Here is a 17231-nt window from a genome sequence, read left to right as displayed (position 1 = left end):
CCATTTGCCATCAGCCTATGTCTATTTTTTCACCTTTCTAAAGCAGCTCTGAGGGTGGGTCCCTAAACTGTTCTACATTGATACATTTCTTATCTTTGTCCCTACTGAGCAAAATTTATGAGTAATCGAGTTGCACTCGCACACCCTGGCCTTTAATAAAGATAATCCCTGGTGCACAGCAATGGAGGAATCTGCGTCGCACCTTGTAGCAACTGATCAGAAGCAATTAACTGGCACACAGGTACTGCTAGCAGGGTAAACCCTTGCTGAAAGGTTTACCCTGCCAGTGAATTTCTTCTGATCCAAAATTCATGATTTTAATTACAGGCAGCTGTTAGAATTGATACAATAGTTGCTCATACTCCAGAGATGCTGCTGAGAAATGTATCAACTAAATGTCAATTTAGAACAGTTTAGGGACCCACCTCCCAGAGCTGCTTCGGAAAGGTGAAAAATTAGAAGATTTGTCGCTGGGCTACTAACCTCCCGTCTTCCATCAGCCTATCAACTAAACGTTGCAAATTATAACTATTCTGAATCTGCACCTGAGTTATGGAGCTGCCAGACTCAAACACCAGAGACGTTTAAGGGGCAGATTTATCAAAGGTCGAAGTGAAAATTCAAAAAATTTGAATTTCGAGCTATTTTTTGAAAATTTTGAATATCTAAATTTATCATGTACTTTCTCTTTAAAACCTAGACTATTCGCCATCGGAAACCTGCCGAATTGCTGTTTTAGCCTAAGGGGGGGGGGGACACCTCCTAGAACCTCATTTGGAGTCTTTGAAAAATCTACTTTTTTTGGGAAAACTGATCGAATGCGCTATTACTTCGATTCATTTAGATTTCTGGAGAACAATCTGAAAGCTGGAAAAAAGTGAAAGGTGAACAAACCTTAAGTCCTACCTGGATTTTTAACATTAAACATAGGATAAGGTTTTTGAATCTAGAGCACACTAGTATACTTATCCAAAGCCCCATCTCAGGCAAGCCACAAGGCTTCATACTGAACACAGGCAGCAATGCCCTTTGCAGCAGGATTTCCTTTTCAGAAGCCCATCAAGGACCCCGTCACAATTCAGACAGAGCCCGTCTTCAGGTTTATGCACCTTTATCAGCATTTATACAATATAGTTGAAGGAAAACGCAGGGAAAAAAATGTTTTGAAATAAGGGACGGCTGCGATTGGATTGGAGATGTTTTATTTGGAAATCTGTAACTGAACCCCAGCAGCAGATGTAACTTTACCATACATGTGCAGGTTTTGCTTTTAAAATTTTGTTCTGGTCACCAGTTAACACAGACTGGAATTTAATTTTTTTTTTGTATTAAAACAAAAATATATAACTATAAAGAGAGACCTCACTCCAATATCTGAACAATACAGCAATCTTAATCCAAATTATTACATCCAGGGAATTCTCAGCACTTACAAGGAAATCCCACACAGATACAGCTAAAGATTAAATATATACGCAGCAAAGAGACCGAGAGGTTACAGAAGGGAGGGGGAAAAAAAAGCTGGCTCTTTTTTTGAGAAGTATGAACAATACATTTTTATATAAATAAAACATTGAAGTGTAAAGGGGAAATTACAGTTCTAGGATCATATTTATACATGGAACTTGTTCGGAAACAATCGGATGGAATGGAAAAAAACTGTACGCAGAGGAAGGAGGAGTCAGGCGAGGGTTGAAGAAGCGATGGCCGCTTCCGACCCACAGGTTGTCAGGACTGATAATGCCCTGAAGTCCAATTGATGAAATAGCTAAAGGGATTACACACAACAGTCACTAACTTACAACTGCGCAGGTAAAGTGGGGGGAGAAAATATTGAGTTGGGGGTAGAGGGTGTAGGATGACTGTACACATGAGATAAAACCATTATTTGCAAGTGTTGACTTTTGGATAACAGGCGAACTGGGAAAAGGTGGAATTCTTCATTTTGTAGACAGGATAAGAGCCACAATAAGGCCGTACAGACCCAGGACTTCAGCAAAAATGAGGATCAGGATCATTCCCACGAATAGTCGAGGCTGCTGTGCTGTACCCCGCACTCCGGCATCTCCCACAATACCAATGGCAAAGCCAGCAGCTAGACCACTCAGGCCTACACTGAGGCCTGCACCCAACTGAAGGAAGCTCCTACAAATAAAAGAGGGAAAGTGATTGTTCTGCTTTGGAAAAAACAAAAAACCACAGGAAATAAAGACACCATACATAAAACAATATATGCCAGGAGCTCCAGTGCCAATTCTGCTGCACATGGACAAACATCTGCCTCGTTTACAGATTCAGATGTGAGGACCTTAAAGGGGTTGTTCACCTTTGAGTTAACCGTTAGTTTGATATAGAGAGATATTTTAAGACAATTTCAGATGTGAGGACCTTAAAGGGGTTGTTCACCTTTGAGTTAACCGTTAGTTTGATATAGAGAGATATTTTAAGACAATTTGCAATTGGTTTTAATTTTTTTTTTATTATTTGTGGTTTGAGTTATTTCGCTTTTTTTCAGTTAACAGTGTCAGCAATCTGGTTGCTAGGGTCCAAATTACCCTAGCAACCATGCATTGATTTGAGTGAGAATAGGGAATATTAATAGGGGATGGTTGAAACAAAGATAAGTAATAAAAAGTAGCAATAACAATAAACGTGTTGCTTTAGAGAGGATTTGTTTTTAGAGGGGTCTCCCCCCCCCCCTTTGAAAGAGTCAGAAGAAGGCAAATAATTCATAAACTAAAAAATAAATAATTAAGACCTATTGAAAAGTTGCTTAGAATTGGCCATTCTATAACATACTTGAGTTAACCTGAAGGTGAAGCACCCCTTAAAAAAAAAAATAATTATATATACACACCGATAGATAGATATTTTTTTTCTTTTATTTATTTATTTATTTATTTTTAACTGCACAGCTTAATGGATAAGTGACTGATGAGGGTGCTATTCTAAGCACTTTTGAAATACATTCATTATTTATATTTCTTTAATTACACTATAATAAAGGATACATGTACTGTTAATATGAATGAATTTTGTAACAGCACCACCTGCTGGTCAGTTTCATAGGATTTCGCCACCACAGATTTGATTGATAAATATTTATTGCCAAATTTAACCGCTTGGCATAATAGAGGGGGAATAACTTGGGCACTTACTTGTATAGCGTGATAGTTTGCGTCAGAGAGTTTGCAATAAGGACTGCTACTACAAGACCATAGATGGCAATGATACCAGCCATGACAACAGGAATGATGGACTTCATAATCAACTCTGGCCTCATTACAGACATCGCGGCAATACCTGTTCCGCTCTTCGCCGTACCGTAGGCTGCTCCCAAGGCTGGGGTAAGGAAGAAAGAAGATTCTTTTTATGCTTAAAGTTAAAATAAAGCCTGCAAGACTGGCAGTGGGGTTTGGGAAGAGATTATCTATGGCACATGACTGGGGGCAGCCGAGAAACTGCTAATGTCAGATTTCATTATTATATATTTGCTCTTTTCAGAAACGGATCAGTATCCCTTCAAAATTGTCATTATGCTTTTATTTCATAAAGGATGGTCCATAGCATCTGGTATCCATTCCATTATATTTCTATAGCTTCAAGTATAAACATGGAGCATCACTGGCAGATCTACTAAACAAGTCTCCCAGACAGTAGCATGCACCTACCCTACAGACTTTAAATATGCAGGTTAGCAATAAGCCGCCCACAGACTGGCAAGGACACTGAAGCTATTTCAACAATTTCTCACATGTGACAGACTTAAAATCGCAAGGTCAAACTGGTGATTCAAATGATGTTCACTGGCAGAATTTAAGTTACAGCTTTTGCCTATGGCTCAGGCACATGAGTGTCAGCTGACTTGTGAGCCCTGCATTTTCCAGAGACAATAGGATGATGGAGAAAGAACATCAAACTGGTAGTGCTCTTGGTTTTTGCCCACTGAACCCACAGTCAGATCTTACTTCTATACCATTTTGTGTTACTACGTATTTGAACAGATTTAGAGTCATGGATTAAAAATTAGGGATGCAGTGAATACACTATTTTGGATTAGGCCGAACCCAGATTCTTGCGCAATTCGGCCGAATACCAAAACCTAATTTGCATATACATTACAAATGCAAGAGAACTAATTTACATATGCAAATTAGGGGTGGGAAGGGGAAAACATTTACTTTTTAACAAAGTCACGCGATATCCCTCCCCGCCCCTAATTTGCATATGCCAATTAGGATTCAGTTCGGCTGGACAGAAAGATTCGCCCGAATCTCGAACCTAACCAGTGATTTGGTGTATCCCTACTAAAAATGCAGGTAAGTAGCCACGCATGCAGCAGGCAAGTATTCCATTAGAAAGGGACAGCTCTGTTGAGGAAGCCCAAAGCAGCCTTTTGTCTTTAGCCAGTGTTATTTACCTAGGGGTGGAAAATTTTAAAAAAAAAAAAAACCCCAAAAAAACCCCACAACCTGTGCAAATATTAGTCTTTTGACTAGTTAGTCCACAATGGATACTAACAATACACAAACTAGGGAGGTGCTCATCTGTAATTCCATATAGTGCTCAAATTAACTATACGACATGTTTAGAACTGCTCCGTAATAAGGGAGATTTCTACAGAGGGACACAGGCCTAACTGCGTGTTATTATTCATTATGACTGGAGCAAGAGAACGGAGCAGAGAAGCAACAGGACATGCTTCTTCCATCAAATTAGACTTATTCTCTAGAGCCACAAACAGGCTACCGTTATGGATTTCTGATATTGTCAAAGATTTTACATTTTTTGTAAAGCAGGAAGTTGTGGAGGAGTATATTATTATTATTATTAATAATAATAATAGTCTGTTACAGGTCACAACTCTAGAGCAAAATCACTTCAGTTTGTAAATTACCCACAACCATCCCACATTAAAAAGCTATAACCCAAGTCACATGTACATCTATTACAGCCACAAGCTCACACCAAGAACTTATCCCTCAATTTTATTTATGGGTTCCCCAGAGTATAATATTATACCCCAAACATGAACAAATAATCATAAATAGATTTTGCAAGCTCGGTATTGTGCAACAAGTGCAGATTTTTGATTGCAAGAAACACCATATCTGGGAAAGCACAAGGGTTTACAACTGAAATTGTGGAAGCCAGAGAACTTGTGGAACTCCAGCCTTGCACAAACAGTGTATACACACACACACACACACACACACAAACAGTGTATATATACATACACGCAGGGTGAAGAAACCAATGTGCTGCAAGCCTGCATTTTCTATTAGATCACACTGTATGAATGAAACACCAAAGAAGTTTAACCCCTCATATGTTCGAGTGCTGTTCAACAACGGAGCTCTCTGCTCCACCACAATGGCTTGTTTGATAAGAAGTCTATGGCCAGAGGAGATATTGCACATTAAATGGGTCAAGCCAGGCATCAAACACCGACCTAATAAACACAGTTTCCAAAAGTATCTTTAAAATTAAACATTGCCTCTTCACAGAACTGAGCTCTCTGCACATTTCGCTTTAATAGCTTCTGAGAGTTCTGCTTCAGGCTGAAGGAAACCAATAGATACAATTCCATGGAAAGTACAAAAGATGAAACCAAGCTATTCATAATCATCTGCGACTAAGTTTACTGGTGCCTTGAGCTTGTTACATTTTAGGCGGATTGCATGCAGGGAATATTATCCGCCAGCATCATTTCAGCTGCCGGAGAAGCACCTAGAACGGTCGCCGTTAATCTGGTCATAGACAAACAGGTCATTGTAAGAAACAAAGATGTGTGTGATTTTCACACCGTGTGTGGAATGTGCAGGCATTTTTTCATACCGCGGCGATTGATCGTTCAGTTGATCTGATAGGTTAGATTTGTCAGCTGATATCTCTGCATGTAATACCCATCTGACTATATCAATGGAAATGGTCACTTTTTGTCTGACATAACTTCATACGATTGCGGTCTGTCAATTAAGGGTCAGAGCACATGCTCAGATTCTGGGAGATTAGTGCCTGGCGACTAATCTCCCCCTGAACTGCCTCCAGCCGGCTAGAATGTAAATCACCAACGGGATGGCACTCTGAGCACTTAGTTTTCTGAAGTTGCTCGGAGTTTCCGCGTGAGGCAACTTTGGCCAACTTCGGAAAACGAAGCGCTCCAAGTGCAATCCCGCCGGTGATTTACATTCTAGCCGGCGGGAGGCAGCTCGGGAGATTAGTCACCCCATAGAAGAGGAGATTTGTCGGAGAGTGTGCCTTGACCCTAATGGCCAAAACATAGTCTGGTTCATTGCAGGTCAGAACATGGATGCATGGACGATAGTTCATCCAACACTAAAGTGTTTTCTGGATGAATAGTATTTAAGACTTCCCAGGGTTTTACCAGATCCCTATTCAAGGGAATGGGGGAGTGGTAGGGATGATCTCGAGAGCTTCAACAGCACCATCAGATACAGAAGTTTACTTGGCCTTTAAAGGGATCCTGTCATTGGAAAACATGTTTTTTTTTCAAAACACATCAGTTAATAGTGCTACTCCATCAGAATTCTGCATTGAAATCCATTTCTCAAAAGAGCAAACAGATTTTTCTCTATTCAATTTTGAAATCTGACATGGGGCTAGACATATTGTCAATTTCCCAGCTGCCTCTGGTCATGTGACTTGTGCCTGCACTTTAGGAGAGAAATGCTTTTTGCAGGCTGCTGTTTTTCCTTCTCAATGTAACTGAATGTGTCTCAGTGGGACATGGGTTTTTACTATTGAGTGTTGTTCTTAGATCTACCAGGCAGCTGTTATCTTGTGTTAGGGAGCTGCTATCTGGTTACCTTCCCATTGTTCTTTTGTTTGGCTGCTGGGGGGAAAAAGGGAGGGGGATGAGATCACCCTAACTTGCAGTACAGCAGTAAAGAGTGATTGAAGTTTATAAGAGCACAAGTCACATGACTTGGGGCAGCTGGGAAATTGACAATATGTCTAGCCCCATGTCAGATTTCAAAATTGGATATAAAAGAAAAAAAATCTGTTTGCTCTTTTGATAGATGGATTTCAGTGCAGAATTCTGCTGGAGCAGCACTATTAACTGATTCATTTTGAAATTTTTTTTCTCCATGACAGTATCCTTTTAACGTGCTATATAAAAAAAAAAAAAAGTATGGGGTCTTTTTACGACAAATTTCCGAAGTTAAATTGGCGGATTCAAAGCTTTCCTGCTGCAAACGGCACAGACTGTTCCAATTCATCAGAGTCTCTATAAAGTTGTAACCAAAGGGCAAAAGTCCAGTCTTACTGACCCTGAACAAGTACAAATATCATGATTCTCTACTACCCCATGTAGTGAAAAACAGCTACCGACCCAGACTGCCTTCATGAAACTGGGCTACATTTATAAGCTATGACTTAGCCAGACCCATGTAGGGAGATGTAGAATGTGCAAGTCACTGCACACTGGGAAGTCATTCTTCATGTATTCATGAAGCTCAAATTGTCAGAAAAATTACATTATTAGAAGTGTGCACGTTACAATTCAGAGGTATCATCCCATTTGACAATAAGATCAACAGCCATAACAGAAAAAAAAACCTTACACAATATTTTGTAACGAGATAAAGAGTTTATGTAATAAAAAGGCACTACGTTTGCCCATGGGCAGTAACCGAAAGCAACCAATCAGCAGGTAGAATGTACTAGTCATCTGTTTAAATGCAAGCATCTTATGTGTTGCCATGGGTTACTGCTCCTGGGCAAACTTAATGCCTTATATTACACATGGGGGGTGCGAGTTTAAAGGGGTAGTTCACTTTTTTTTTTTTTTTAAAGTTTTTATTTTTGCATTTTAGATTAACACAAAACAGCGAATTAAAGAGAAGAAAGCAGGAAAAGAAAGAAGGAAGAAGAAGTGGAGCAGGGAGAGGAGAAGGATGTTCATACAGTTATACATCACATGTCAAAGTTGATTATGTTAAATGACAATAGTCGCATTGTTCTCGTCATGAAATGATACCCAAGTGCCCCAAACTGCATCATGGGTAGTTCACTTTTAATATTATGTAAGTGTTTTTTTAATGTAGCCTTCTTCGCCATCATTTGATATTTGAAAATAAACTGTTGCTTGGGCCCAATTTAGCTTAGAAACCACATTTCAGAGTGTCTTGACTGCACTCCAATATGCACTCATTGTGGCCAAATAAGTATTGAAAATTTTTCCCCCTAATTCAGTGGTTCCTGCTTTGCCAATTACAGTAAGCGAGAGGCTGCAATATGAATAGGAATATGTAATATGAATAGGAATATGCCTGCCCTCATTTGAAAGCTGGAGAGAGTCAGAGGCAAAAGAATCACAGGTATAGGATCTGTTATCCAGAAACCGGTTATCCAAATAGCTCCGAATTACAGAAAGGCAGTCTCCCATGGACTCCATTTTATCCATATTTTTAAAAAAGGATTTCATTTTTCTCAGTAATAATAAAACAAGTTGTACTTGATCCAAACTAAGATATAATTAATCTTTATTGGAAGCAAAACCAACCTATTGGGTTTATTTAATCTCTACATGATTTTCTAGTAGATTTAAGGTAAAACAGAAAGATCCGTTATGCAGAAACCCCCAGGTCCCAAGCATTCTGGATAATAGGTCTAAAAGACTAGTCGAAAAGCTGGCCATTCTATAGCATACTTAACAATAAAGGTGAACTAGACCTTTTAAGGCACATGTATCATTTGAAAATCATGCAAAATCATACCACCTGAATTGGGAAACGACCAGTGGGGTCATTTGAAAAGAAATGGCTAGGGTAGAATTTTACAGATAACCACAATGGAAATTCTTTCTAAGAATTCCAGCATAATTGCACCTGCTGCACCAGTTAGTAAGCTTGCAGCAAGGCAAGGGGTAGCACACAAGTGCACATTCACCTCCCCCACTTTTTTATCCCAGGCACAACATGGAGTTCCTATATGTCCAGAATCGCAATTGGTTTTCATTTTGTGTGATTTGTTATTTGAATGATTTAGCCTTTTATCCAGAAGCTCTTCAGTTTGCAGTCTCCGCAATCTGGTTGCTATGGTCCAATATACCTTGGCAACCATGTATTGATTTGAAGAAGAGACTGGAATATGAATGAGAGGCCTGAACAGAAAGAGGAGTAATAAAAAGCAGTAATAATACATTTTGTAGCCTTACAGAGCATCTGTTTTTTAGATGGGGGTCAGTGACCGCCATTTGAAAGCTGGAAAGATCCAGAAGGTGGTAAATAAACTATTAATATGAAAACATTTACCAATTAAAAAGTGGTTTACAATTTGCCATTAATAAAAGGCTAAAAAAGTTAACCTGGAGGTGAACACCCATTTTAAGCCCTATTTCCCACTCTTAGCCAAGATGGGAGATTCATATGTATTATAAGCTGTTCACAAAAATGAAATTGTGAAACGAGAGTCTATCCAGAGCAGCTGTCATTTACTAAACTGCCACCGTGAAGAGTTGGTTTTGATTTTCTTAACAAGTCAGTGCAGCTAGATCCCCCTCATACAGCAGCTAACTTTAACAGTACCCTGCTATTTTAGCATTCCAATTAACACATCTGCAAAATTTCCCACCTCGCCCCCATCTCAAAACAAAAACGAGGCTACACTAGCTAAGTGGTTTTAAAACCACTTAGCTGGTGAAGCCTCTGTCTTATATGGATAACAAATAAAAATACGGTATTTATAGGCACAACACGCTTTAATTCAGCCAGAAATGTTCTGATGTGAAGGTTTACAGGTTGCCGAGACCAGAGTCTAAAGCTAGAGATTTATAAAAACTCAGTTGAGGCTACATATCATCCAGTAATGTAAATCATCATTGATGGGCATAACTTTGAATACCAAAATACACCTCTCCACAGGATACACGGCTATCGTAACCAGCAATGTGCATTGATTCCTGCTCAGCTGAGATGTACCAATATGGGGGGGGGGAGCGACAGACCATCTGCCATGTGTAAAATAAGGGCTATGACCCCTGACCACAAGAATGAAGAAAAATATGCACCAAAAAGGATTTTTTTTTCTGTAAATCTTAATGCTGTGACCTTCAAGGAACTGTTTGAGTTACTGCAAAATCAACATCCCCATCCATACCCAAGAAACAAATATGGAGTCTACACTTTGCTACACCTCCCATGACAGTAGCCCTCAAATAATCCAGAGAGGAGACTTAACTGGCTGGATAAGAAAACTCCCAAAGGTGCAGGCAGGTTTATCAGTGACCTTGGCTAATTAGCAAAAAAAAAAAAAACACTGAAAGGGAAGGGGGGGGGGGGACAATGCACCAAAAATGTGCCCCAGTGTTCCTGGAACATTTATATATGTGTGTATATAGCATAATATAGCATATAGTATAGCTAAGATCAGAATAAGGAAGCAAATGAGCTGCTGTCGCCTGCAGCTTAGAACAGAGTGTACACGTTAGGTCAGCCTGACATGAGCAGTCATTAAGAACAATGCACAGGCTTTTCGTATACGAGCCAGTATGTCCGGCCTGGAATATATTCAAGAGGAAACGGACAAAAACCATACAAATCACAATTAGCCTTGCTCAGCAGAGCTCTACTGCATGGACACATTATATAAATACAAAATTAAAGGCATTTTTATTAGCATGGGTTAGATAGACCAAACATGCCATAATTCATAAAGGGGCTATAGATATACAAATATATATCTCCATGTTGACAGCAGAGGTTTCACGGTGAGCAATAAGCTAAGCATCCTGCCCTCTGCAGTCATGTGACCCCTCACCAGCTGCTCATTACTGTGATGACATCAGCAAGCCGGGCTCCCCTATGGGCAACGGGGAAATACTACCTTCCCCCCGCCCCCCCAACACCCCCATATTAACAGCTAACTGGTAAAACCCTAGGCGTTACATCGCACCCCCCTTCCCCATTTACAACAAGCCTTTAGAATTGAAAGCCAGACGAAACCCTGACAAGGAGAAGGAGGAGGAAGCGGGAGCCAGTGATCCGAGAAGATGGGAGAGAAAAAAAAAAAAATGGAAGAGCAGGTCACATGATGGGTGAATAAGGATCAGCCACCTACCTACATGCTTACCAGAGCATTCATATGAACATTTCCTTAAAGCCTATTTGGGGGTTTAAAGCAGTTGTGTGTATTACAGCTGGCTGCCATTGTATTATATGCACAGACACCCTGACAATCACAATTCATAGGACAGTTACCCCCAGCATTCCCATTAGATACAGAGACAGTTACCCCCAGCATTCCCATTCCATACAGAGACACAATCAACCCTCAGCATTTCCATTAGATACAGACACAGTCGCCCCCAGCATTCCCATTCCATACAGAGACAGTCACCCCCAGCATTTCCATTAGATACAGACAGTCGCCCCCAGCATTCCCATTCGATAGAGACACAATCACCCCCAGCATTCCCATTCCATGCAGAGACAGTTACCCCCAGCATTTCCCCATTAGATACAGAGAGTCACCCCCAGCATTCCCATTCCATACAGAGACACACAGTTACCCCCAGCAATTCCCCATTAGATGCAGAGACACAGTTACCCCCAGCATTCCCATTCCATACAGAGACACAGGTACCCCCAGCATTTCCATTAGAGAGAGAAAACCCCCAGAATTCATGTGACATACAGAGTCATTTTTCCTATGATAGACAGACAAGGCTAGATCATTGAATACATCACCCCCATAATTATCTAGTCATTCAGATAAAATAGCTAAGCCAGAACAGCCCGTGGAAAGCCAAACGAAAGCCTATGTTTCTTTCAATGGCAGCTTAAGTACGCCACAGGGGACGCTGGGATATGTAGTTCTTTAAGCGCCATCATGACAGCAGTCCTATCCCCAGCACAAAGCAAAAGCACAGACATGTCCATAGGGGTGTGTAGAACAGATATGGGAGTCTCACCGCTAAAAACCATGGCAGACGAAGCCCCCATGACAGCGAAGAAGGCGGAGTACTCGGGCGCACTGGCGGTCTCTCCAGACATACTGTCGGCTGACGAGCTCTCCGTAAACTGTCCGAGAAAAATACAAGAAATGCCCGGGGAAGGGAAAGAGAGAAAGTGAGAGCACACGACGCTACGGGAAGGAGGAGGGGAAGCGGGATTGACAGCACACTCCAAACAGGTTAGCTGCGGCGTTCACACTGGAAAAGCTTCACTAGCGCTCCCTGCTCTAAATACTTCACCGCAGCACAAAATGGCTGCCGGTCACACGTCACGTGACGCGACGTCTCCCCCTAAGCTGTGACTTTTGATCCCGCCCCTTTGGTGATGATGGAACGTTCCATTAGCTTTGCTTTATGAAAGCTTGTTCTGCAGGCGGTCACTTGCCGCCCGGGGGGATCATTATTGACTGGCGTGTGTGTGTGAATTGAGTTGTGGGGTGGTGTATTCGGAGGGTGCGGAATTTAGGGGGGGAGACATGACACATTGAGGCACCTGCCTTGGGTTGGGAAGGCGGTGCGTGACAGGTTGGGTGCGGGGAGAGGTGCGTCATTCTGCTGTCATTAACATACTGAGAGGTGGCTCTGGGTCTGGCTGAGTGAGGTATATGTATATATGTGTATATATATGTGTGTGTGTCATTTATTATACGTATAGAACTATATATTAACAGACTTTCTTTTTATTTACATTCACAATTCATAAAATAGTCCCGGTTGTCAGTACTGTCATTAAATTGCTTTGAAAAATACCAAACCAAACACATAAATAGGGATGCCTCCTTTTCTGGAAAAAATACTGGCCTTTCTATCATTTGACCTATTGCCTATGAGTAACATCAGCGTTAAACTTCATTTTTACTGGCCAGACTGGCAACGTACCAACCAGATGGTATTGAGCCGAAGTGTGTGTGTGAGAATATATACACAAAAGCCATGCATATCTTTTAAATTATATCCTTATAAACGGTGAGTAGTGATGTCATCAGTTATAAACGGTGAGTAGTGATGTCATTTGTGTCACATGACTCACTGAAACTTGTGTATTATAATAAATAAAGTACCCCTTGAGGAAAATATGAGGATATTAGAAGTAACCTTCCATGACCTGTATAAAAGCCTTCGGCCTTGTGTTTTTTTATGGACATGGTACTCATCTGTGACTTATAATATCCTTATATTTTACAACAGGGGGTACTTTATTCACTATATACACACACACCTATACAGACCTATAAATACACTCATGTACATATATAAATATAAAGTCTTTAAGGGCAAGGCCAGACGTGGCGTTTTTGCAGAGTTTTTACGTTGCGTTTCTAAAAAAAACAGCCAGGCTAAATACGCATAAACTGCACTTCCACTGAAACTAATGGAAAACGCACTATGGCAATTCACACAGGGCGCTTGCAAGCTTAAAGGGATACTGCCATGGGAAAAAAAAAATGTTTCAAAATGAATCAGTTAATAATGCTGCTCCATCAGAATTCTGCACTGAAATCCGTTTCTCAAAAGAGCAAACTGATTTTTTTATATTCAATTTTGAAATCTGACATGGGGCTAGACATTTTGTCAATTTCCCAGCTGCCCCTGGTCATGTGACTTGTGCCTGCACTTTAGGAGAGAAATGCTTTCTGGCAGGCTGCTGTTTTTCCTTCTCAATGTAACTGAATGTGTCTCAGTGAGACATGGGTTTTTACTATTGAGTGCTGTTCTTAGATCTACCAGGGAGCTGTTATCTTGTGTTAGGGAGCTGCTATCTGGTTACCTTCCCATTGTTCTTTTGTTTGGCTGCTGGGGGGAAAAAGGGAGGGGGTGATATCACTCCAACTTGCAGTACAGCAGTAAAGAGTGATTGAAGTTTATCAGAGCACAAGTCACATGACTTGGGGCAGCTGGGAAATTTTGAGAAATGGATTTCAATGCAGAATTCTGCTGGAACAGCACTATTAACTGATGCATTATGAAAACATTTTTTTTCCCATGACAGTATCCCTTTAAATCCGCCACAGGACACCAGTATTGGCGTTTTTATAGCAGAAATGCCAATACATCAAGAAACTACCAAATCAATAGACTCTATGGGATCTGCACATCTGAAACCACACTTTACGTAAATACGCAGCGTATTTTAAATATGTCGTCCAAATTCAATGAGAACAACGAGAAGTGCATGTTGGGAAAAGAATCTTACGTGCTGAAAAACGCATGTTGATGGTCGCATGTGGTTTCAGTAGCTTATTTATGCCTGGCTGTTCTTTTTAAAAATGCAACGTAAAAACGCAACGTCTGGCCGTACCCTTAGTGGTCAGGAGAGCATCGACCATCTTAAGTTATCCTCATGGCCTAAAGTGGGCCCGGCTGTGCTGCACCTTTCAAAATAGCCGGGCCGCCCTTGACTGTGAGCCGCATCTGCCGTAGTCCTGAACAGCCAAGGGCCAAAATCTAAATCCCAAAGCCGCGAAAAGACCCGAAAACACGAAAGGAGCCAAACTTTAAGTCGGAAGCCGCGAAAAGACCCGAAGTCACGAAAGGAGTCGAACTTGAAGTCCTGAAGCCGCAAAAAGACCCTGAAGTCATGAAAGGAGCCGAACTTGAAGTCCTGAAGCCACGAGTTCAGTTCTACTGAACACCAATGTGTGTTTTTTTATTTTATTAAACACCTGGCCACCAATATATTATTTTAATACTCTATAGGCCCCTGCCACCAATGTTTTTTTTAAAAAAATATTCTCTGGGGCCCTAAAGTTTCTTTTTAACCTGTAAGAGGGGGCCCTCTTTCTTTTTTTTAACTTTTAAATCATTTTCATCACTGAAATGCCCTTTTTAATACAAGACCAGTGGTGTAACTAGTTTGCGCCAGGCTCCCCCGCAAAAAAAAAAAGGGGCCTGGCGCCTAGTGTGGATGTAACTAATATGTTGTGATTTGATTACTTTAGTCTTGTGACTACTATTTGTCCTCTTTTCACATTAATACCAATACATTGTGTTTTGGCAGATGACATCTGATTGTTGTTATCAAAGGGGAAGGAAAACTACCGAAGCAGTTTATTGCCAATAGATCAGCCACAATAGTGCAAGCTATAACATTTTATTTATTCGTCAGAATGCTTTACCATACCCAAGTAAACAGCTCTAGAAGCTCTATCTGTTTGTTTAGGATAGCAGCTGCCATATTAGCTTGGTGTGACATCACTTTCTGCCTGAGTATCTCCCTGCTCACTCATAGCTCTGGGCTCAGATCAGAGCAGGGAGAGGGGAGTAAACTGAGCATGCTCAAGCCCTAGCCCTAGTGTTTTTTGCTGAAAACAGGAAGTCTGATACAGAAGCCCATGTGTACACAATAGAAGGAAAGAAATGAGGTGTTTATTTTGACAAAGGACTCAGAATAGCATTACTTTGAGGGATTACTGGTGTATTTATATAGACCTTTCTGATAAAGTTTACTTAATTTTAGCCTTTCCTTCTCCTTCGTTCATTTGAGGTGAGACTAGGCTGGTTTTGCATCCAATAAGGATTCATTATATCTTAGTTTGGATCAATTACAAGGTAATCAATTATAACAGAGAAAAAGGAAATCATTTGTAAAAATAATTTGGATAACAGAACTTTCTGGATAACGGGTTTCCGGATAACAGATTCTATACCTGTACCATAAATATAAATAAATAAAAATACAAGATTCCAAGTCCAATGGCTCATTGACCTCCCCAGTCATCCATACGTCTGTCACTGCTTCTCATCTCATTAATGGAAAACACCCAAGATGTTGCACAGGGAGTGATGATAGATACTATTCTAAATATGAATATTAATATGCAGCTATCCCTGAGGATGGACATGCTAAATGCAGAGCTGTTTATACCAACAATCTGTGGGTTTTTATGTGATCTGTTAAAAACCTATGTATTAATTTAGTAGGGATGCACTGAATCCAGGATTCGGTTCAGGATTCAGCTTTTTTCAGCAGGATTCGGCCGAATCCTTCTGCCAGGCCGAACCAAATCCGAATTCTAATTTACATATGCAAATTAGGGGCGGAGGGGGAAATCGTGTGACTATTTGTCACAAAACAAGGAAGTAAAAAATGTTTTTCCCTTCCCACCCCTAATTTGCATATGTAAATTGGGATGCTGATTTTGTTCTGTATTTGGCCAAATCTTTCATGAATCTAACCGATTGGGTCCAGACTGTTCATACACATCCATATTATTTATATATATATCTATATAGATATATATATATATATATACTTGCAAATGAGTATCCGCACTCCAAGGCCAATAGCTTCTTCAAAGGGAGGGGTGCACGGTAATTTTATATACACCAATTATTCACAGACCAGCACTCTCTATTGTAAAAATTCAATTATTTATTGTTACATAGTATCTATGCCCGACGTTTCGGTCCCTATTGGGACCTTTTTCAAGGATCCTTGAAAAAGGTCACAATAGGGACCGAAATGTCGGGCATAGATACTATGTAACAATAAATAATTGAATTTTTACAATAGAGAGTGCTGGTCTGTGAATAATTGGTATATATAGAGATAGAGAGAAAGGGATTGCGGCACTCACAGGATTTGTGTGAAACGAAAATCTAAGTTTTTTGGATTCTTAACGTTTCGATCCCTTAGTGGGATCTTCGTCAGGAGTACGGTTCGTTTTGTACTCTCCTGACGAAGATCCCAGTAAGTGATCAAAACATTGATAATCGAATAAATTTTGCTTTTTGTTTCACACAAATCCTGTGAGTGCTGCAATCCCTTTCTCTATTTTATACACCCCTTGCTGGCACCCAGGTATTAATGCTGGTAATGGTGTGCACCTTTGTGAGCTGTGTATATATATATATATATATATATATATATATATATATATATATATATATAATTTTGACAACATTTTCATTGATGTGCAACATGGCAGTGACATTGAATCTGAAAGATTGCAATCTCAGTGCTGTTAGAAGTGAACATAAGCCATAGCAATGTACTTGCAGCTTTACATGAGGCCTTTGCTCACCTAACCACCCATACATGAACCTCTACATGCAAGCTATATCCTCCTGCATGCCTGTATTTTGTGCACAGTTTACATACAGGTGAAATTGTTTAATTTGTAGCCATGTCTGAGAATGTGTCATTACATTAGAAGAAAATTAAGAGTTGCATTGTAATGATTAGATATATTTATTTAAGTGTTTTTTTTTACCTAGTGCATGCCATCAAGGATCTGAATACATTGTCCTT

At 40.3% G+C, this 17231-nt stretch overlaps 1 protein-coding gene across 1 annotated transcript; it reads right to left on the bottom strand.

Moving 5' to 3' along the window:
* Nucleotides 1-1185: 1185 nt before the first annotated feature.
* atp6v0c.L (ATPase, H+ transporting, lysosomal 16kDa, V0 subunit c L homeolog) lies at nucleotides 1186-12228 on the bottom strand. Its single transcript, NM_001089206.1, is given in 3 exon segments — nucleotides 1186-2145; nucleotides 3159-3342; nucleotides 11939-12228. Coding segments are annotated over 3 exon segments (471 nt in total). The 5' UTR covers nucleotides 12021-12228; the 3' UTR covers nucleotides 1186-1940.
* Nucleotides 12229-17231: the final 5003 nt, after the last annotated feature.

The sequence above is a fragment of the Xenopus laevis genome, chromosome 9_10L (assembly GCF_017654675.1).
Source record: "Xenopus laevis strain J_2021 chromosome 9_10L, Xenopus_laevis_v10.1, whole genome shotgun sequence".
NCBI classification, from domain to species: domain Eukaryota; kingdom Metazoa; phylum Chordata; class Amphibia; order Anura; family Pipidae; genus Xenopus; species Xenopus laevis.
This window is presented reverse-complemented; position numbering and strand designations above follow the sequence as displayed.